This window comes from Micropterus dolomieu, linkage group LG15 (assembly GCF_021292245.1).
Source record: "Micropterus dolomieu isolate WLL.071019.BEF.003 ecotype Adirondacks linkage group LG15, ASM2129224v1, whole genome shotgun sequence".
NCBI lineage: Eukaryota > Metazoa > Chordata > Actinopteri > Centrarchiformes > Centrarchidae > Micropterus > Micropterus dolomieu.
The window spans coordinates 12171760-12195489 of NC_060164.1; the positions used below are offsets into that span (position 1 = coordinate 12171760).

Below are 23730 nucleotides of genomic sequence, written 5' to 3' on the forward strand. Positions count from 1 at the left end.
TAATGCTTCATCCTTTCCTCTCCTTGACTTTGTTGAGTGCATTTGTAATGGTAGCTCATGTCTAAGGGCACTATGCCAGCTTCACCTTCATCCTCCATTTGCTTTTTATCGAGGGTCATATAATATTTCACTAATGAAGATATTGAGTGTTACATTTTAACAACCTGAAACCTTACAAGTGTCAGTAACATTATTAATTAGGAAAACGCCACAACATAGCACTAGACAGTATAATTTGTCAAAAAATGTGTCAGTATATTCTGTCTATATATTCCGTCACTATTGCTATGATAGTGGCCTGTGCATTACTTTTACCTTATTTATTATATTTGCATAAGCCACAGTTCACTTAGCTTAAAATTGAGGGAAATAATGTTGATAGATGAAAACTGTGACAAGATAATAATAATCTCTGCACAGATGCTCAGGCATTTTTACCGTTTCTTTGGTTTCTTATTTGCTTGGTCTTACGCCTGGAGACAAACTGACTGACTGATTGGAAGCGCTGCTTTGAAGGCTTGGCAACCTGTTTCAGTTACATAGTTCAGATGCTGCCCCACCCTTCTGAGAAGACTGTATTCTCACTCACAAAGAATGACAAAAATGCATCTTTAACTATCTCCCCCCCATCGTTGCACTTGTATTTTTTTGTTTACCACCTATCCAGATATCATGTTGACAACATGGTTATTAAAATGGAGTAGCCATTTTGTGCTGAGTCATCACTGCTGTGGGCCTGTGTTATAATGGACAATGCCTTCATGTGACCAGTCTGCATAAACTGTTATATATTAGCGTTTTAGGTTGCTGTAAGTTGCAAGAGACTAACATTTTTAGCCATGCTACCTGCATGGCATAAGGGACGGCATTGTCTGTCTTTTGGTCAGACTAAAATGTTTTAACAACTAATGGATGGATGGATTGGATCTGTCGTAAAAAGCATGTCAAAAAGGTAATTCAACCTGGATAATTTTAGGTTTATAAGACCATACCTAACAAGAGAGGCAGCCAACCTCCTTATGCATGCTATATGTTCTCCCACAAAGCATACTGTTTTACAAGCTTGTCACAAGCAAGCATGACAACTCTGAAGCCATTTGAGTCCCTTTACAAACAGACTCTAAAAACACTACTGAAAGGCCAGTAGTGATCATCACCATTGCCATATAATACAAAACTACAATTTATTTATTTTAGTGTTGAACATTTTGCAGATGCTTTTCTCATCTTTAAGGTCTTACATTGGCTTGTCTGTCCGGCACTGAGCTAGTTCATAATGCAGAAGGACAACAAGGACAACTTCCAGAGGGGACTGTGTACAATGTAGACGTAGCAAGTTTGGGCAAACAGGCTTCTCAGTTTGAATCTATTGAATCAAGAGGGAGTACGAATGACATAACCTTTAACCAAATACTGAATATATGGCTAAAACAAACCAAACTTGCAATCATGAGGAATCGTCCTACCTCATCTCTGGCACTGCCTTTACTCTCATTGTTTTTATGTTACCTCTGTAATGTATTGTATTGTATTGTTTTGTAGTACTTGTTGAGGCTTTGTATTGATGACAATATAGGAACTTGTTTTATAACCATCCCAGGGACTACACATAAAAAAAAACTGCTCATTAGCTAACTTACACACACATAAGCCTACATGTAAACTGAAATGTTGATTAATGTGAATTGTCCCTGGTAAATAAATAAATCAGATATCCATGGTGCTCAGATGATGTATTCTAATGGCTTTGGCGATCCCTTCACTTTCCATATAGCACCAACATCAGGTAAAAATATATTTTTCTTGTTCTGCTGTACTTTGTGTTTACCGCTAATTAGTAAATATTAGCATGCTATAAAGCTAAGCAAACTAAGATGTTAACATCAGCATGTTAGCATTGTTGCTGTGAGCATGTTAGCATACTGATGTAACCATTTAGCTCAAAACATTGCTGTATCAAGTGGCTTACAGCCTCACAGAGCAGCTAGCATGGCTGTAGACTGAAATTTGTGTTCTTAATGAAAAAGGCTTGTGACACATCAAAGCTTAGACTTAGACCCACTTAACAAAATACATTTATTTGAGAGTTCTCACAACTGCTAGTGAACACTGTGTTTCACATGTTGATCATCCTGATGAAGCCTTACGTGGGTCTTGCATAAGCATTGGCTGCAGCAAGCCATTTTTATTTAGGATACTTTTTATATGCCTGTTTGTGACCAGAATCAGATATCCCACTGCTGTGCGGCAGATTTGCTTCAATGATGGTTTCAATGATTCATGTCTTGTTGTTTTCTTTGTTATTCTATGATGAGATGTTAACTGAGATTAAGTATACAGTGGACCTGTATTGCAAAATCTTTGCCACTGCTATGCAACACACAGCCTGAGACTAAACAAAACCAAGGTAGACATGCCTTTGCTTACTGAGCTGGTGTGACACAAGAGATGCGAAGTGGTTAAGCAAGAATTTTTAGCGAATCCTTGTCATAGTCTGGAAGGTTGAGGGCTTTTCAGTTTAGTCTTTATGTCTGTTTTGATTTCCCTCCTGTACGAGGTCAAGAGGATTACACACACACATTTTGATTGCTAGGACGTTTTGACTCTGCTCTGCTCAGAATGTGAGGATATTTTAGGCACCCTGACGTAACAAGATGCCAAAGGGTGTCACCGGCCCCCTGTGCCAGGCATTCTCGGGACAACAACAATTTATCTGTTTTCCTGTATAAAAAAGCTTTAGACAATATAGTAATGAGAGATCATTGTGAAGTGATGTAGACTGTTGTGCTGCTGGTTGCATTTCCAAAAGTCTGGTTGTATGTAGTCGGATGCAGTTTAGTAACTATCATTTGTGTCAGGTCCTGAATCTCTAGTTATTGAGTAGGTACATTTACTTAAGTCATCTTTGTTGGATGTAAGGAAATGAAGGATGTCACCTAAGTGGCACAGATTATGTGGCCGGCAGTTGCAGGGGCAGCATGGTTTAGGGTTGTAGCTATTTATAGCCATGCACATGTGCTTTGCTGAGGTCTACAAATAGGTGTCTCAGCAGCTCTATGGCTGTGGTGGACTTATGGTCAACGCTAGACAGGGTACACATAGGCCACAAACAGTGTGCACATCTTCGACTTTTACACAAGAGTGGCTTCTGTGTGTAATGGTTTGCAGTGTAGTTTGCTGCCGTTGTTAAAAGAAGCAACTCAGTATGCTGTTATACTCTGTACATAATTACAGAAGGCCACACAGTAAATGTAATTACTACTTAATTACTACCAGTTAAACTTCCTATCATGGTTTGCACTTCTCACGGAGGCTTTAATTGCAAATTTTTTTTAGATAGCACCCAAGGTTTAAATTTCAAGAAGTTAAAATGTAATGTGAGAGAGAGGTGGTTAGTCAGGCTTTCGTGATCCTTCAAACATCAGCCCATTCAAGTCAAAGGCCACAAGCTGTTGGTTTACACATTTGTAAGCTGTTCCCAGACCTCTGTTATGTGAACCATGTAATTACTTGAACTTAAAGTGAGAATATCGAAACAACAAAATGTGCTCGCTATTTCCAAACAATGGTGTTTTCTGTAAAATCATGTACCTTAGCTGTAATTGTCATTACTTTTCACAATTTGGAGGCTTTTTACTGTAAAGCAAAATTCAGAATGAAGTAAACATTTTCTGTTCTATCAGGTGTAATATGATGTGTATGTTATTATTAGAAAATGTTCCCTGGGTATCATACCAGAGCCAAAAAAGTTGGTTACTCACTGTTTAATTTGCACCTCAGCAATTTGCACTTCAGTGACCACATCTGTGCAGGCTTTAGCAAAGACTTATTTTATAGTTTTACTGTGAGATTTTCTCCTCAAACCTGAAAGACTTGAAACTACACATTTCTGGTTAACGGTTATGTGTTTTGTTGTGCTAAACATGCAGTTAATGTCCAGCGTTACCTTCACAGGGTTGTTGTTTTGGCATCAGGGGAAAACTGAATGTGTAATTTGGTGTGGCTGTGTGAAAAATACATTTTGTTGAAACAAACAAATGAGACAAGATAGTGATGCATCTCTTCAGTTATAAATACAATACATGTGTGCATGATCAGCCGTAGTATACTGTACTGTATGTACTGTAGCAGTTGTACATAGCTAAGAAAATCTGATATGTGTGAAGTAGGCAAAGGTGTGAAAGTCCAAGTTGAATAATCACAGAATGTGTTAGATGTGACGTGTAGAAAGACATTGATTCAGCTGATAAAGCTGTATAGCATCAGGAGAATGAGTGTATGATCATATTTGATCTGACATTATGTCATTGATATTGTTACAGGGACAGCGATGGCTTGTGCTGCTTTCATGTTATGACCAAATAATGTTCAACAACTGTTTTAAAGTTGGAGTGAATTTTTATTCAAATAAGATCCTCAAGATGGCACCATACTATTAAACACGACTTGGGAAGCACATGCAGGTACAGAAATGAATTACCTCATAGCTTATTCAAACCTGAGAATGAGATGATAAAAAATGGATTAGTCTGTTAAAGAGTCTATTAAGCGTGCCTGTTATCAGTAATCTGTGCAATATGTGAAGTACAGTTGCTTACTGCTGACGTCATCTGATAGCTGGTTCAGCTCTTGTCCTTTGCTTCGAGCTGGAGAGTTTCCTGGAATACTTTCTCAGCCAATCTATTAATGAGTTTCTCATGAGAGGTTTGTATATTATGCAGCAAAGAGCTTAGATACGGGCATTACAGACCAAATTAGTGTCCCACTGCAGGCTGCACTGCTTTATTTCTCAGCTGTGGAGTCACAGGGACGGACACAGTGACACAGCAGTACATCAGTGATGTGTACTGCTGCATCACACTTTCAATATGAAGACAGATGACTTTCCTTATTTCTAAGGATTCTGTTATGGAGAAATGTTTTAGTCAGGCTCTGATGTGAGAGGCCGATATGTGTGTGCTTTCTTTATTTTTTGTCTTGATCTAGATGTGCAGGCCATCATACAAAATAAATGTCAGAACAACCCACTTTTCAATTCTCAGCAGCTTTCACACATGCACTATTTTTAGATGAACTAAATGTAAGAATCTGCACAGAGGACAGTCGCAGGGTTTTTTAGGTACCCCCGTTATCCTGGAAATGCATGTTTCAGGCTTTATGATAATTCAAAAGCCTACGGTATGTTAGAATGACCAATGTCAGCTTTTTTATGCCACAAGCTTCAAATGCATGGAACATAATGTCATTTAGAGCTGAGATAATGTTATCTGTTCCACTTGCAGACATATCATGTCCACTGAGCGAAATCTATGCTTTATTGTAACAGTGTGGCACACTGCGAAATTAAGGCTTATAAGAAGATATTACTTTAGCATAAAATCTTAACATAGATTTTTTGCTTTGCGGAACACCTATATCTTAGGACAGGAGCACTTTAATTATCTATAATTGCCTTATGTAACTAATATACTAACAAATGCCCTAACTCATAACTCATAACCTCTATGAATAATAAAGTAACAAATGTAAAATTCTACTAAATACTCTGAACTGAGCATCTTCCATGGAAAGATTACTCATCCTCTTTTGGTATTTGTCATGTAGTATCACAAAGGGTGTTGATTGTTAGTTACCTGGATGTGTTCTCATGTTTTTTCTGCTGATGTAAACAGTGTAATGAGTCTTGGCAGCTGCACAATAGAGAGATGATTATCTGGAAACAATTGCACCTTTTAAAATTCAGCCCTCGTGTTTATATTGCTCAAGATGAATTTGATAAGGTATTTGTTTTTAGGAATGTCTGTAAGTTAGTTGGAACTCATCTTGAAACACGTTGACAAGAAGACTTTCTTACTTTTTCTTTTTTTGTTTTTTTTTGCCAAGCACGGATTTCTTCTGTGGTTTTTCAGTGCTGCTGTTAGATAAACATAAACCGCGTGGAAACTCAAAATAGTGAGTAGCCATGGAAAACCTGACGGGACTCGTTCTGGATGCTTGATGAGAAAGGGAGTCTGCCCTAGACACTGGTAGGCAGGCAGGCAAGAAATGAGAGAGACTATTACTGCTTCCTCTGTCGCTTATCCACAAGGCATCCGTCTACCTGAACCACGACCGTCTCGACAGCCCTCAGCTTGTGCAGAGGATGAAGTACCTGTTTAAGACCGAGAGGGAGCATAGAGCTCACCTGGTAGCTCTAATGTGCTGCATGGGTCAGTATTCATCTTACTGCTTATTGTGACTTCCTTGAAAGATTAATCATGTCGGTACTTGCTCATTACTTATGGCAAAACTGATTTTGTAATCTGCACTAAGAACTATTAAAGGGAGGAGGTAGTCAGTGTTGTTAGTCCTGTGGTCAGGAAAATTCTAATCTTCCACACACAGTGTTGTTGTGGAACAAAGGAAGCGGTGCAGTAAATGTGACCTGGCCGGCAGATTCTTGCTAATGTTGTCGATTGTGCATGTGAGTTTTTTGGTATTCACTGAGGACCATTCAGAGGAGTTGTGTCAGACTGGGAGACGTCCAAGCAGAGAAATTAGTCACAGCTTTGGTGATAGAGGACAATCATTTGTCTAGCAATGAAAAATACAGTTTGTTCATAATGTTGACGTGAAGTGTAGTTGTTCTTCTTGTATATTATATTACTACTACTAGAAAGGAACTGATTTTATGAAAACACATACAATTCCATGGTCTTTTTAATTGCATCCATTTGCGTCCTGCTTTCACTTATGTCACTGGCTGCAGGAAGTCTGGTTGCTATGGAAATGGGAAACAAAAAACATAATGTGGTCAAGAGCACGCAGGAGAGAGTGATGCTATTTCAGCCTCTGGGAAATGATGTGCTTCTTTTTAGCCACCGGGACTTGTGGTCTTCATATGTCCTTTTCTTTTCTACATCCCTTTCATTGAAACTATAAATCCCGAAATAACCTTGCACATTGCCATTGAAGCAAAAGGTTAAGCTACAGAAATGAGCTGCTAAATGCTTTCAAATGTACGTGAGTTACCACTAAACATAATTCAACCTCAACAGGCTTATACAAAGCAGAATTAGGCCTCTCTAATGACAGCCTTTAAAAGAGGTTTGTGTTGCCCAAACACCTCTATGGTGATAGCTTTATAATGTGATTTTTTTTCTTTTCTTCCTCAGATGAAAGAGACAGGGTGCAGAAGAAGACATTTACAAAATGGATAAATCAGCACCTGATGAAGGTAAGAACTAATGTGTGATAGATGCTTGCCATGTTTTTCCAACTTTCTGCTATCCTGTTGAATTTCTGTGAAAACAAATCCAAAAATCTCATTCATCTGTGTCCCATGTGTTCATATGGAAACTGTGTCCATAAACACAGAGGGTGAAACCTAATTAATAGTTATAACCCTGATGTTTCTTTTCCACAACAAGCAGTAAGCCATTTTCCCCCTAACATAAACAATCCATTCAAGAAGTATTGGCAATAATAACAATTACCACTCTCCATGTTAGGTCTTAACATGCTAAAATTCCTCCCAGATATTATTAAAGCTTGTTAAAAGTCATTGAGCATGACGCTGCACCGACAGGTTGTCTTTTGTCGATTCAGAAATTTGAATCACTTTTTGTGGCGTTTCATCTGTCTGTAGAATTGAGTGAAACACTTTAGGAGACAGACAAGCACTGGCATGTCTCATTTAATATGCCTTTGTGAAAATGAATCACTACCTGGGAATCATGTTTAATATCATACTTTACAAGGTTCATGCATCAGTGGTACATTAATTATAGCTATCACTAAAAATCACACTCATTACTTTAATGTAAGAACTAAACATGTAGTTAGGTGATATATGAATTAAGGGGAATTCATTCATCCACTTTTTTTCCATGACATAGTATGAGCTGCTTATTGGTACTGATATAGATGCAAGTTGATGCCATGAATTCTGTAAATTGGTTATCATCCAGGGAACCAGTGACTTGCCAGACACAAATTAGCAGCAGTAAATATGGCCTTAGTAACAACAACATTTTAAGACCTAGCCCTTCTGACATATAAATAAAATCAGTGTCCAAATGAGCAACATAAGCAATGATAGAAGTTAAGTTGTCTTTGCATAAGCTGCAAGGAGAGTTCTCAGAAAGTCCCTTCTTACAAGTGCAGAACCATGTGAAAAAAACAACATCAAACAAACAAAAATCTGATATTTCATCTTCAAGACTATGCAAGTCGATTTTCACACCAAGCTAGGAAATTAATCCAAAACTGATAGTATACTTTGGAACATGAACAGCAGTGGTTTGGAGCATATATGGGTCTCCATGGGTCTCACCAGCAGGTCTGAGTTTTCACTTCATGCAGTGGAGTATCTCAACATCACCTGGATGATTGGGCCAACCTTTTGTATGAACATTTATGGTTCCCAGACGATAAATCCCACAGACTTTAATGATCCTCTGATTTGTTCCACCACGAGGTTGATAGTTGTGTGAAATGTGGTGCACTCGTTTATGTCCCTATCAGGGTGAATTGTAATAATGTAGGTGATCTCCTGACATTTAGCTCAAAGCAAAGCTGTGACTTAGTACTACCTGGCAGCCTTCCTAGTGTGGCGGTGGACTCCAAGGTCCTTCAAGTGCTAACATTGCTAACAAAACTGTATGGCAGCTATACCCTTCTTTTTCAGAAATGCTACTTAAGTGCTGTTGTGTTAACCGACTTATATTATAACAAGACTAGTGGGCCAATGTTTCCCCCCCTAGCATGTTTTATGTATTGTTTTACTCCTGAGGGTGTTTTTTGATCGTCATCTTGAAAAAAAGTGTGTTGTGTGCATGGCCATAGACCTGTTCTGAAGGGTAAATTTAAGGTTCAAGGTTTAAGATCAATCCTTGCTTGATAGGGATGGGGCTCCCCGTGGATCAGTGGTGATGGCTGGTTTCATGATCATTTGCTTGTGTGATGTTTTCGAACAGGAACGCTATTATTATTTCCAACAAGAAAAATCATTGGAAGGATGCACAAGGTGCGAAGGAACTGCTTCTTGCAGTTGTGCCGTAGAGAAGCTACAGCTCACTGAGTACTGCAGTAAAACATGACACATGCAGTGAACCTGCAGAGAGCAACAGCAGCATGCTCTGTACCATTGACTGTATATAAGAAGTGTCCGGAGTCATCGTGACGTCACCCGTTGGTTTATGGACTGCCGCTTTGAAGCAACAAGTTTGGCCGATAAGGCACCACCATGTTGATTTTTTGCAACCACCGGCACCGGACGTGACCATATTTGGACGAGATGGTTGAGCTAACGGCCGTTTGTAGAGCCAGCTAGCTTGCTTAGCTATGTGCGACTGTAATTCACTTTAACTGTCATTTTAACAGGGCTGACAATTTTGTCTAGCGAACACCAGTCTTAAAACTAAATGTACTCACCAGAGAAAGTGAACAGCCAATTCCTAATAAGCTTTATTAACGGCACTGGCTAAATTTACACAGTGCTGTGGGTACGATTCACCCTAGCCTGATTGACTGGTCGCCATGGTAACGCCTTGTCACAGATAATCCTGCCCTGAAGAATACTCTGCTTTATGGTCTATTTTCCTCTAAATGGGACCAAATGGGACCTTCAGTACAAAATGAACATCATGTTGTATTGAAGGAGACTTGAAACTAGCGGCTGAGACCATAAACTCATTATGAAAGTGTTCACTGAGTTAATAAATCAGCTGAGAAGTAGGGTAATTTTACCATTATTTCTATTGGAACCGGACTTCTTTTTGCAACCAGAAGAGTCGCCCCCTGCTGGCCGTTCAATAGAATGCAGTTTTAAGGGAATTCCACGTTCGCATTAGATCGCTGACCAGAAGCTTCCCGCTTGCTCTGTACTGTGAACCTGTTAAATTTGAGTTAATGGTTTAATTAGAACATTTGCATTTTATTTATTTATAATCAATGATTGATTGATTGATTGATTGAATGACATAGCTTATTAGCTTATCATAAGGTCTTTTGCCACCGGATTTACACATGGTCCATGAGAAATCAGAGGTGCTGAGTAATAGTTGGGGATCTGTTTACCCAATAGCATAAGGGTGCAGGACTATTTTGGCTCCACAGCTGTGGCTGCTGTCTGGGATTACAGTGCTGAAAGCCCTGTGTGAAAGCAGGTCATCTGGGTGATTTCAGAGGCGCGGTATTTAGGACAGGAAGGAGAGGTGGACCTGCTGGGAGGACCGGCGTTGTAAAGTGCCTTGCTCAAGTGCTTAGATAAGTTGTCACAATGATGTCGTGCTCAAGCAAGAGTGTTTTATGCTGCATTCATTTCAGTCTGGAGGAAAACAAAACAAAAACAATGTTGCTGTGACATGTGAACTAAAACAGGTTTTTTCTAAAGCTGTGCTTAAACTGAAACTGAATGCCAGGTTGATTTAATGGTATAACAAACATTAAAAGCAACAGCTGTGTTTTAGTTATGACGGGTGTAAGAACTTGGTAAACCTCCATGGTTCCTGGTATAATCCTTCCAGGGCTGTTCTTTAGAAATTGAGACTATTACGGTTCAATAACTTTGGTCAGAGTTAAAAAAACAACACAAGTTGTGTAACTAGATTAGGAACAGTCAGCAATGAACAGGTGTATGAAAACAACATGATATTTGCAGTTTGCTCATATTTTGCTTTCGTCTTCATGTCTGTAGGTACGGAAGCATATAAATGACCTATATGAAGACTTACGAGATGGACATAACCTGATCTCCCTGCTGGAGGTTTTGTCTGGGGATACATTGGTGAGTTAACGTTTTCCAGTCATCTTGTTTTCATGGCCAGTAAAGAGAAACCCATTGTACTGATATCTTGGTTAGAGCAATTTCTATTGAAATCCCAAGACAGCAATAAGGAAACTGAGAAACTTATTCCTCTTATCTATCAGACCTTTGCATGACTGACTCACTTGCTCTTCCTCCTTCTTACTTATGGAACTGATGGTAGGAGGGTATCCTGGGATTTGATGGTCTGCAATCAGATCTTCTGTTGCTCCAAACTCCACTCATTTTTTTATGAATTGCATGGAGGTTTCAAATACCTCAAAGGTTTTTTTCTGTTTTTGTTTAATTTTTACTTATCCATTCTGGGTTATCTACAGTTGACACTGACTGAGGTGCTCATCATTTTGATTAGTTGTGCTGTGCTATTAGATGTCATTTATATGAAATCGGTGGTACAATATGCCTTGCTTTACATACACATTTGTTTTTTTGGATACAGTCAGGGATGGGGTGCTTTGTGCTACAGGAGTAGTGCTCATGTAGCAACATACTTGAGTCAGATATTAAATATGGTGATTACCCACAAAAAGTCTTTCAGTCAACAAAATGTAAACAAATCAAAGAAAAGATAGCAAATGGGGAAAACTAGTTCTCTTCATAGCCAATAACCCGTCATTAACAAACTTAAACTTGCTAACTAGCCTTTATAATGCACTAAGGCTACTTTTATTCTTTATTTGGATAACCATTTGCTTCCACAACCCATCACAAAAAAACAGTATATACTATTTTTGCACAAAAGAAGTATACTGTATTATTCAAAATTACATTTTGCATAAACAACAGATGTAATTTTTTACCTTCCAACATAACCAACAAACCAACATAGCTGTTTCCCAATCTTTCCAGTGTTTACGCAAAGTTAAGCTATCTGGCTACAGGCATCAGCTTTACCATAGTCTGTATGAGAAAGTGGTCTCAATCTTCTCTTCTAACTCTCGGCAAGAAAAGCATACTCCCAAAATGCCGAACCATTGCTTTAAATTTCCAGATATAGGAGATGGAATCAAAGTTTTTTATATTTTTTCAGATTATTAAAAAAATCATACAAAGCAGTCTAAAATGATTATAATATAAAGCATGTATGCAGCACGCTTTAATGTAAGACAAGATTTTGATTTAGCCTCCACAGTTAGCCAGGAGAAGTGTTTATGCATCAAAGTTGTATTAAGATGTTTCTCAGCAGGGCTTGACCAAATGACTGGGCGGTATCTAAGTGTGACAGAATGAGTAACCGAACATCAATCATAACAGAAAACCTTACATATGCAGAAAGTTTCTTTGAAACTGCAATGCCGTTTTCCATCACGGAACCAACGTAATCAATCTGATCAGACCAAGTAAATTATCTAATTGAACACCCAGCTTGGTCTTATTGAGAATTCCCTTTTCCAAATACTAAGTCTAAGAGGACAAACATTTTTGCACCTGACATATAGCCAACCAAAAACCGTGGCATTGGATCTATAAAACTGCATTGTGATCAAGTAATATTACAGTCGGGAGCAGTGTTTCTTTTTAGCATTGGAAGCTGTGCTGTTATGGTGGTTAAAACACAGCTGGCGTGATCACTGGAACGGCTATATAATCAATCTCCACACTGTCAAAACTTGGAATGACCAAGAAATGAATTAGAAGTTGATTGTTTCCAGGTGTGGAACATTTTTTGAGATGCTAAGTGGCCTTCACAGATATGAACGTGTACATTTACCATGTTAATCCAGGTGCCCAATGGGGTACTTTTCCAGCTGTTCAACGAAAAGTTAAAATATGGATTGAGGAAATTGTGCTACATATTATAAAATGGTCGAAATTTATTTGTGAAAATGTACAAAGAAGCTAAATTGAAAGTCAGTTTTTATATAATAGTGAAATACAGGAATAATAGCTTATTGATGGACCACATTTTCTTTGCAAATTGTAATGGAAAACATCCCGGTTTAAATGGAGTTAGTCTGTAATATAATTCTTATCATGTGTTATTTTAACCAAAAGTAGGGAACGGTCATGATTTTCAGTCTTCGTTTGTGTTTAAGTTCTATCTGTATCCGTGTGTAATCCTCCACATATAGAGCACAGCGCTGCACAGTGTATGAAGCTGTAGTAAGACAGTGGCTACTGACATGCTGCATGTTACCCAGCAGGATATTTGCAGTACTATTTAATTTCTCTGTTAACATGTCATTCTTTCATCTTATATTGAAGTATGTTGATATAGTCTTTGTGCAGTCCTGAGTTCCATAATGTTATCATGCTGTAATGTCCCTTACTGTATTAAAACTGCATGTATTCCTGTGCCAGGAGCCCCAGCAGTTACTCCCTCTCTAGTGTGACTAACTTTCATCCTCTAAGTAGCTATCTATTTTCTGTTTACATCCTGTTTCCCTTCTACTTTCCTCCTCCTCTGTTCTTCACTCTTTAATTGGTTTCTGTCCATTGTCTAACTTCCTTTGATTTGGCTGCCATGTGTGCCCATGTCTTCCTTTTCTTCCCCATGTGTTGCCTTTTCGGTGATAAGCCAAGGGAGCGTGATTTTCTGAAGACATTGCGGTTGGTGAGTGGGACAGAAGCATGCGCAGTTGAGCAGCATGGAGACACGGTGGATGATGATAAGGGGGTACGTGTGGCTTGCCCCCCCCCACCCCCACCCCCACCCAGCCCCTGTTAACAAACTAATTCAGAGCGTGTTGGCCAGTTAACAGGATTGTAGAAACGATCCCACTGTATGATTTGTCTTTTTGTAGTCTTAAATAATTGCTTTAGCAGATATTTTAGTTCTTCTGTATGCTTATAGAGTATTGATTCTCCTTTTCCCATTTAGCTTAATTTGTGATTTCTATGCAACATTATGTTTCATAATGCCACTTCTTTTGACCAGGAAATATTTTCCAAATCTTTCTTTATGTGACCAGATGACACTGATGATGCAGAGAAATGGGAACATGAGATAAAGACCCAAGCATCTTCATGCTCAAATCTTCTATTTGAACATACATGTGAGACAAAAATGACACAAACCAGTACATTTGGCTCACTGACCTTGCAAAAGGATTAGAAAAGATGCAATTCATTATAAAGGAATTTGCCATAAAGCTTGGGTCCTTATATACATTTCACTAGCTTTGCCCATCATTGAGCCATACAATCAAAGTGCTCCCAGCCTACATGAGCATCAGGACATTTTTCATCTGCTGCTTCAGGGTACTCTGTTATTTTGAAGCCTTGAGAGGGCTTCATAAGTTAATGAGAGTCACTGTTTGAAAGCCGTGGTGGGATGGGTTTATTAAATGTTGTTTGCATTTGAGATCATCGGGATTCTTCTCTCAGCTATTATCAGCTAAGAAATATGTCTGAACGCAGCACACGTCTTTTGCTGCTGCTGCATCCTGGCTTCAACGCATTTTCCATTTCATTACCTCATGCTGTGGCCTCTGACTGTCCATGTGCAATCGCCACAAGAGATTGGAGACTTGCCTGCATAATGCAGCTATTATTTTTTAAATGTACATTTAGTCTACATCTACATCTACAGCACAGCGAACCGAATGTATTAATGTGTTTTATGTACACTTTAGCTGCCAGAGTGTGCTAACTAGCAGGGTTACTTGGTTTGTTAAGGGAAAATTTCTAGAGATGCAAATGGTGGAAAATGTTCTGTTTATGCACAGATTTTTAGCAGGCCTGCAGAAATGGCTAATCTTGCTGTGGGTAGAGTTTTTTTGTGTGTTCTTTACCTCACCAGATCAGCGGGTAAGATCCTGGAAGCATGTCCTGGTTCCCCCATGCTACTAATCATTTTTTGAATTTGTCCTCTGATGTTGAGAATAACCTGATTACCATGCGTGGCCCCTCTGCCCTCTTTATGTCCACAGCCTCGGGAGAGAGGAAGGATGCGCTTCCACAGACTCCAGAATGTACAAATAGCACTGGATTACTTAAAGAGGCGGCAGGTAGGGATCAATCCAAGTACATTCTCAAACTCTTGTCCCACGTATGATTGAGGACTGGAATACATTTGAGTCAACACAATAGTCAGTCATAAACCTAAACACAAGTTTAGACGGCGAGATGAAGCTCCTGAAAACCAGCCTGCAGTCAGAGTTAAGATAAAAATCCATCATGTGATGTAAAAGCAAAAACACATTTCTCTGCCTTTCCTGTCCCCTTGTGGATTCATAGCAGAATACAACTGAAACTCCATATAATTAATTGGGAATTTTCACGCTTTCACACAGGATAGCAAATTATATAAAAGGTTACAGCTGAACAGCACATGTAAATGTATCAGTTCATGTGTGTAACTACATTGTATTTTGGGAGTTGCATCATATTTGTTTGCTCAGGCAGACAAAGAAGGCAAAGCAAGGCAAAGGCCTCAGTGGTGATTACTTAGACACTGCTTGTTCTCCAGCATCACACACCATTGGGCTCCTGCTGTTTTCCATCTGTCTTTATGAAATTTACGTTTCAGTTGCCACAAATCGTAATAGCAGCATTTAGGTAGCAACTGACTCCAAATCCCATCACTGGGGCTTCAAGGAGCTTTGATTGCGCTCCTCTCCCCTCCCCCAACCACAGCCAGGATGTGATGAAGAACACAGCCTGGTCGAACCGTAGCCAGATGTGATGTAAGACTTGAGACAAAGGATTCATAGATGGTCACAGATGAGTTGTTCTATTGTTTTAGCCACAGTACATACCAGACGCATCCATGCGTCCTCTGAAGTCATTAAATGTACAGAATCTAACTGTTTAAACATCCTTAAATCTCCCCCTGCATCATATTGATTACAGTTATTACAGATGATCACGCTGGCGCTGGAGGAGTAAATGAACTGCTCCTGGAGTATAGCTACATTACAACAAGAATGTGTTTAGACTCCTGCTTAATGAGCTATGTTCTTTTTTTGTGAAATCATTAAATACACTTTATTTTTCACTGTGATATGTGATAGATAAAACAGTCCTAGCAGGTTTATAGCATTTATCTCAGACCCACCACATCAGTAGGCAAGTCAGGCAGCATTCCCTGACATAAAATAATGACTATTGTGCCACCTTGTGGTGCTTGTTATATGAAAGGCATGTGAGTCACGTGAATGTACTTGATTAATACACCAAATAAATGTGAATGGCATCATTTAGAAAGTGTAAGAGCTGGGTTTGAACACTTAGAGATATTGTAAATTTGCAATATGTTAATCATGTGTTTCCTGTCATCAGGTCAAACTTGTAAATATCAGGAATGACGACATCACAGATGGTAACCCAAAACTGACCCTGGGATTAATCTGGACCATAATTCTGCACTTTCAGGTCAGTGTTTTCATCTTATTGTGTGGTGATTCTTACGCTTTTAATGGCCAAGACGATTTATTACCCGGATACTGGATTACTTACTTTCAATTCCTTGTATTACAATTTAACTGCTGAGTACACACTGATATGGGCTGTTCATTTTAAACTTGTAAAGATGCAGGGGATTTTCGACAGTGTCACCTTTGTATTTCTAGAGTTTAAAGATATTTCAGTACAACAGAAATGCTTGCATGCTTTGGGATTGAGTTACGTAATAGCGTGTTAAATGCCCTTCAGATTAATGCTTTTTAAATGGGTTCACACCCACTCACCAAGTGGATGTTTCTACTTTTGACCACAAGGTGTCAAAGTTGTGCAGCAAACTTCCTGCTGAATGTTGTAATTGCTGTCAGATCACAGTTTAATATATGGTGGTACTGTTACCTGGTTCACTTCAGTTCATGTTTGTTTCAGCTGGAGTTACACACAGTTGTAACAAGTCTATGTTTGAAATACAGGGGGAGCTGGCTTGAATCAGTGAAACGAAGCTTTTGCTTGTGGTTACACTTGCAAAAAGCTGTAATGGGTTTGTATGCTCTAGGCTGAGTTTATGTTTCTCCCTGAATGTTCTCAGAAATGTTCTCTCTGGAAATACTTGTCATTTTATTGCTGGAGTGACACAAATCACGTCAAGTGGAATGGTCTGTGTGTGCATGCCAGGACTATCCAGGTGTCCACCGAAGTATTTACAGTATGTATCCAAAATTGAACAGCTTGCAGAAACGTCATTCTTTAATGACTCACTTACTTTGCATCGAATTATTAATATCTTTAGCACACGCCACGTGGCTCAGTTGTTGGTTACGGACATGAATAATGCAATAGTCTTTCAGATTTGCAGCTTTGATTGAGATTGGTGGGAGTAAGTTATATTATTTTAAGAACAAGAAGTTGTCTGTGACTAATGTCCTCAATAAAATAATACTGGTGGTGGGGGGTATAGCAGCTAATATAATTTTGCCTGGACTCAAACACGTTGACAGGTAGCGTCTGTGATGATGCCAACACCTGCTGCTGTCAGTCTCACGCAAGCCCTTGAGCAGTTGATCCAGCACTGGGCCTGTTTCTTCTTGATTTATTATTGAGGATAGGCACTTGTGGAGAAAATGTTGCGCTTTGCTCAAAGTATTCACCTTTGGCTTATATAAACCCGGCTGACAGCAGATTGTCCAAAGGACAGGGTTTGTTTTGGAGATATACTGTACATACTTTTTTGTTGCTGCAGGCTACTCTTTAATTTAACTTATGTTAACTTACATAAACAGAGAGTGCTGTTACATTTGACCTCAGTTCTCTACCTCATAGCTGCTTTACTGTTTCACTGTTTTGTTAAGGTGTATCAGACATGATACATTGATCATGTCTGTATAGATAAGAAGTTGATATCATTACACAAAGCTGCCACAACTGTATTCCTCACAATGGTTTTCACCTGGGACATGGTGTTGGGGGACCAGTAGAGTGTAATGTTTACTTTAGTAGAGGCTAGCTGGTGCCACTGCACTGCCATGACAATGCATTGTTGTCAGGTGGTTCTATCCTTTTATTTGTCTCATCTGTCTCATGTCTATCTCATTCATTCGCTGTTATTAAAACAAAAAAAGTACTGGGTAAGGCTATATAATTCATATTAAATGCTATATAACAGGTACAAACATAATCTTCTACTGTAGTAATACCACTATTTGATAGTTTGACCCTAAGCTCTGTAGCAGTCAGAGTAATCAGTACACTGGAGTTTGAACTGTGTTGACTTTGACCTTCAGGGAAACTTCACTGGCGTTCAGATATTGCAAACTCACAGTGGCACACTGTTATTTTTAGTTCAGCTCTGTGGTGACATTATATTTACTCTTTCACGCACAACTCTTTTTGCCATGTAATTAAAGTATTGAGAGATTCCTCTACACTGGGCTTGTGCCACTCTTTGTCAGCCAATGTTATTTTATAGTTGTTGCAATGTTTTTAGATGGTGAATCACTTCCTGGTCAGAGCATTTGCCCCCTTGTGAACTGCAGCGGTGGTGATCTGTTCAGATAATAGTGTTTGTTTAAACCATTGGACTCAGTCCCCACCTCTGGCTCTGCTTTTGTACGTAGCTTGATTAATAGACAAAGTGAAAGCACTTTGTTGTCCAGCACGGATTTGCCTCTGCTTCTGCTGCTCTCGTTGACCTATGCTGTTCTTTTTTTCAAAGCCTTTCTGGCCGGCTGGGACTCATAGCCAAACTTGCTGAGCCAAAGTTTCTCACAGCATAATGGGTGGCCATCAGCAGGCATCCACTTACAGTTTAAACCTTGTCCTCCCTTCACCTGTCATTATAGACACAAATATTAGGAAACCTAAGAGCCTAACTTGCTGAGCCAAAGCTGTGACGTGCACATGTTTACTGTATAGACGAAGCAGACTAACCGGCCTGTAACAGGTCTGTCCGCGAGTCTCTTTCATTCTTGCCCAGCTGAGAGCAACAAGCACGTGAGCCACGTCTGTGTGTGCATTTATGGTGTTTGATCTGGATTAGTAAAGCCAGGGAAATGTTTCAAAGGTCAGAAAGAATTCCAGTGCCAGAGAAGAGACTGAGGAGAGAGCACAGGAGCAAGAGAGCAATGCAGTGACAGAGACAGAGAGAGCAAAGGGAGAGAGAGTTTCTTAGAATCAATGAAAGCTAAAAGTCAACTCTGCTCTGAGTAGAGTAAGTTTTATGTCTGGCTGCGGGATTGTCTGTCAGAGCTTATTGTGTGCTAGCTGCACAGTGTGAAAATGGCTTTCTGTCAATGGGAGAGTGGCTCTTCAGATCAAGCAGAGCTCACTGGATACTTTGCCTGAAAACAGCTCGCCCTTGGAAGTTCATCTCTGTCAATGGGTAAGAGACTATATGACTTTCAGCCATGGGAAACATCTGTGGCTGTGTTAGAAGTCCTAAAGAGGAATGCTATGTTGACCCCAAGAAAGCTCCACTGAACCCTGAATCTAAAGAGCTGAAAGGTCGCCGCTATTTTCAGAGGAAGAAGAGGAAATCACAGGACTTTAAGCCTGTTGGATCTCTCGCGGGTCCTGTAAGCGAGGCTATTACAAATAAGGTCATCTGCAGCGGTGCAGAGCCTCATGATGGCCCAGATGGCAACACAAAGGAGTCCCAAGCAGAGCTGGATGAACCATCACAGATGGAGAAACATCTATCCAGGCAAGAAAGCATCAGCAGAGGTGTCTATGTTGGAGAGGTACCAGTTTTGATCCTCCGAGATCCCTGTAATCAACCCCTTGGCAAGAGGTTACCTTACAGGTTGGGATGGTTTTCTATGGAGCAGACAGCGGGTGACAGGAGCAAGTCCTCTGTAGAAGGAAAGCTTCGTTGTATTAACACAGCTTCCAGAGGTGCCTCAGCTAAGGACGGTCTTCTTGTGAAGAAGCTGCTACAACGCCAGTTAAGGAGGGCTGTTAGCTTTGGAGCAGTGGAGCACATGCTATGGACTCTGAGGGGTAATGACAGGCCTGGGAGTGAGGAAACGTTTGCCAAGATCATATGGGGCTCTCAAGCACACAGGAGGAGGAGACGGAGGGCCTACACCTGCTCTGGTTACGTAGAACGGCTTCCAGCTCCTGCCAAATGTATTTCCACCCAACACGAGGTAAACTGAGAACGTGTTATTTATAGCTATTACGGGTGTGATTCATGATTAATAAGGGGTTTGATCAGGGAATAATGTAACTTCAACTTTGCAAGGCTGGTTTTAAATCATGGAAGTTAAGCACTATGCTGAAAATATGCTAAAATAAAGCAGTTCTTTAGAGCAAAGCCAGTTCATTTTGTTAACCAGATTATCTTATTAGATCATTTTATACCCCATCAGCGTGTTTCATTGTTGTAGAGCATTATGTCATCATTGTGGTGGCTTTTTTGTCTTTAGATTATGTTAAATGTAAAGGCTGCCTAATCAGATTTACCTGAATCTAGTGTTAAAATGCTGCTCATCTGTATGTAGAGAATGGGAACAGTATGTTGACATACATGTTTTTTTAAAAGCCTAATCAATAGTTGACCAAATAAATTATACCAATATTCCCATGTATAATGGAAAAGTGACTCTTTTGATGAAAAATTAGTAGGTAACTTGTAACATGGATTTAAGAGCTTACTGTAAGATCTGTCAATCAATTTTGGAGTGATAGCAGGCTCTCATCCTGTGTTTTTAGTTTTAATGGTGGGGTTTGGTTTCGTTGAGTACATTCAGAACACAAATGATGTCTTAATTAATGATCTCGCTAAAACAGCTGACTGTGTTTGATTTGATAGTGATTATAGTGGGTCAATCAGTGGCTGACGTGTGTGAAAGTGAACGGTAACTCTAAAGTCCACTGGCTCCCTGTAGGGTTGCTGTTTGTACACTTATGGCTGCCAGAGTCTTGATGAAAATCGTCACATTACAAAATCTGCTGATGATACAGTGACTGTTGGTCTTTCACACGGGGTGAGCAGGGTTGTGGTTCTTTAGTTAAAGACTTAACTTGGTGCCAACAGACATTCCTTGATTTTTATATTTACAAAACAAAGCACATTGTTCAACATCAGCTGTTATAAAGTGCTCTGAAATCACCCTGGTAGATAATCACATATATCTTGGAACAGTTATTGACAGCAGTGTTGTGAATCTAATGATAACTTTGTTTGTGAGATGACATGATGACCCTGTTTTATTGCAGTCTTGTTGAATGTGTTTCATCCTTATTCTCCGTGGTGTAGTATTAAAACCTCAGCATGTCCAGTAGAAACAGACTAAACAGTCTTGTGTGTGTCTATGTCTGTGAAGGTTCTCAGTCATCCAGGTCATAGTTATCCAAGGAAGGTTAAAATGAAGGGCAACTCCAAGATACTCAAAGATGTTTGTGTCCAGTAAAATTCAGCTCTTTGACATTTATACTCAGTGTGTTCTTAAGAAGGCTGTGAAGAAGTGGCTATGGTCCTGTTAAACTGCACTGTAGAAATGTTTGGAAGTTATACTGTTTGTACAGGCTGGTCTCTATTTTTCTTCTTCAGGATGGTGTTATTTGTGATGGTGTTAATCTTTTTGTGAGCTTTAGCTTGTTGTATGGCGGACAGTTGTTACTGTTCTGCACTGTTTCACTGTTTTTATGACTGATGCCACCTGGCTGCAAGTCAAATTCCCTTCTTAGAGAAATACATGCATATATGTATTTTTTTTTTAAACTGAAGGTTGATTCATCTTGGGAAATCTATTCTGCGTCTTTATTTTAATTAAAACCATGTTGTGACCTAACAGTTTCTGTGGTATGGAAAATGGAAACAGACTGTAACAGATGTATTCCATGTGCCTTCAGAGCCATTTCTGTCATACAAGATGTGTTACAGGAAAAGAAAATCTACAAAGGCTTGAATCAATATTATTGAATGTGGTGTGAAATGTGGATAGAAGCTCTTGTTCAGATGTCATAAACCCAGCGTGCCAACCACACTGTTTGTTTGAGGTCATCTTTAATCTCAGTATACCATGTTGTAAAACTAATTGGTAATGTAATACACAGCTCGGTCTCACGCTGAACAGAACTGTTAATGAACTAGATGAGGAATATATGAAAATGAAATATATATTTCCTATGTTTCCTCTTTTTTTCTCTGTACAATAAATATGATCTTTGTGAAGCTTAAAAAGTTCAGACTGTTTTGGGACACATAAGTTGTGGATTTAATACAGTAGTATCTTTAGGGCTGTGGTTTATGGTGCTGTTGCATTTGATTGCATTCCACTAAGGAGTTATTACTCCCACTAAATAATGGTGAAGTATTAATCTAAAGTTATTACACAAATGTGTGAATTAGATTTTCTGTGTCTCTGAACCAAGTCTCCCAGCCACTGCACATCTAATGTCAGTGCATTTTGTATTTTATATGTTGTATTTCTCTTTGTGACAGATCTCGGAGATCCACGTGACAGGGGAGTCCGAGGACATGACAGCCAAGGAGAGGCTGCTGCTCTGGTCCAAGCAGATAACAGAGGGCTATGTTGGCGTACGATGTGATAACTTCACAACATCCTGGAGGGATGGCCGGCTATTTAACGCCATCATTCATAAATACAGGTACCGTAACACAGAGGGAACAGCAGGGTTTTTTGCACAAAAGTAAATCTATGTAATGCATATACTGAATTTAGTTGTCTTCTGTCTTCTTTCTTTGAGTTGTGTGTCTTGCCTTACTGGCTCTCTTTCTCTCTGTTGCAGGCCAGACATGGTTGACATGAGCCGTGTGTCGACACAGACCAACCGATCAAATTTAGAGCACGCGTTTTGTTTAGCTGAACAGCTGGGGGTGGCCAGGCTGCTGGACCCAGAGGGTGAGATCCATATATACTGTTATGTTTGGTTTAACGCAGGAAAAAAAAAACCTATGACACCGTTGTGCTATAAATCATGTGGAGTGAAGCTTGGATTTTGGCTTGATGTATAATTCCTCCGAGTACAGCTCGTTTTCATGTATTGCATTTTTGACCTTTTTCCTTCCCACCAGACGTAGACGTTCAGTCCCCTGATGAAAAATCAGTCATCACATACGTCTCAACACTGTATGATGCCTTCCCCAAAGTACCCGATGGTGTTGATGGAATCAGTCCTAATGTAAGTTGATGGCATCGGTCCACCAGTAACTCAACCCAATCCAAGTGCTGAAAAGTGCATTATTGCTGATGAGCCTTTTTCTCTGAACAGGATGTTGATATCAAATGGGTGGAGTACCAGAACATGATCAAATACCTCAGCCAGTGGATCAAACACAACGTGGCCATAATGTCAGATAGATCATTCCCCAACAATCCAGTGGAACTCAAGGTACTGAACATTTTAACCGTGATTATTAGCTTTATTAAGTTGAGCTTCAGCTGTCTCATTTAACAGAGTGCTTAGAATCTTTATATAGAGTCAGTTAGGTGAAGGGTAAGTGTCCACGTGCAGCGTCTATCTGCTGTAACAGAGACTTAAAGTGATCCTGATGGATATGAGAAAGGAGCAGCGTCCATTTGTAGTTGATAGCTTTTAACAGTGAAGGCACTTTAATGCTGTAGTTTTAAAGACAATGGGAGAGTATGAACAAATTCTTAGAGACCTTTCTCCTGGTTAATATCTGTTCTGATGCTTAGTGGGACAAGTGTGGAAAAAAAGTAAACTTTTTTATTGTAACCTTTGCTTCCTTTTACAGGCACTTTATACACAGTATCTGCAGTTCAAAGAACATGAAATCCCGCTGAAAGAGAACGAGAAGACGAAAATCAAGAACCTCTATAAAATGCTTGAGGTATACAAATGTAAAACAGAAGAGCATGTTGCTCTGATGACAAATTACGTTGTTAGTAGTCGTGCACACTGTAGTGACAACAGGTCTGTGTTTGTGATGTATTTGACAGATGTGGATCGAGTTTGGACGCATTCAGTTACCCCAGGGTCATCACCCTAATGATGTGGAGAAGGAATGGGGTAAATTAATTGTTGCCATGCTGGAAAGAGAGAAGAGCCTGAGGCCTGAGGTGGAACGGTATGTGCAGGCACTTTGAACATAT

General features: G+C 39.6%; 1 protein-coding gene across 1 annotated transcript in view; it reads left to right on the top strand.

Annotated features, from left to right (window-relative positions):
* Positions 1-23730, top strand: part of dst (dystonin) — a 147200-nt gene that overhangs the window by 14955 nt on the left and 108515 nt on the right. The window contains exons 5-14 of the mRNA XM_046071409.1: positions 7155-7216; positions 10679-10768; positions 14680-14757; positions 16031-16123; positions 22095-22261; positions 22403-22515; positions 22689-22795; positions 22886-23005; positions 23373-23468; positions 23578-23705. Of these exons, the coding sequence (XP_045927365.1) occupies positions 7155-7216; positions 10679-10768; positions 14680-14757; positions 16031-16123; positions 22095-22261; positions 22403-22515; positions 22689-22795; positions 22886-23005; positions 23373-23468; positions 23578-23705 (1054 nt within the window). The remainder of the gene's footprint in view (positions 1-7154; positions 7217-10678; positions 10769-14679; positions 14758-16030; positions 16124-22094; positions 22262-22402; positions 22516-22688; positions 22796-22885; positions 23006-23372; positions 23469-23577; positions 23706-23730) is intronic.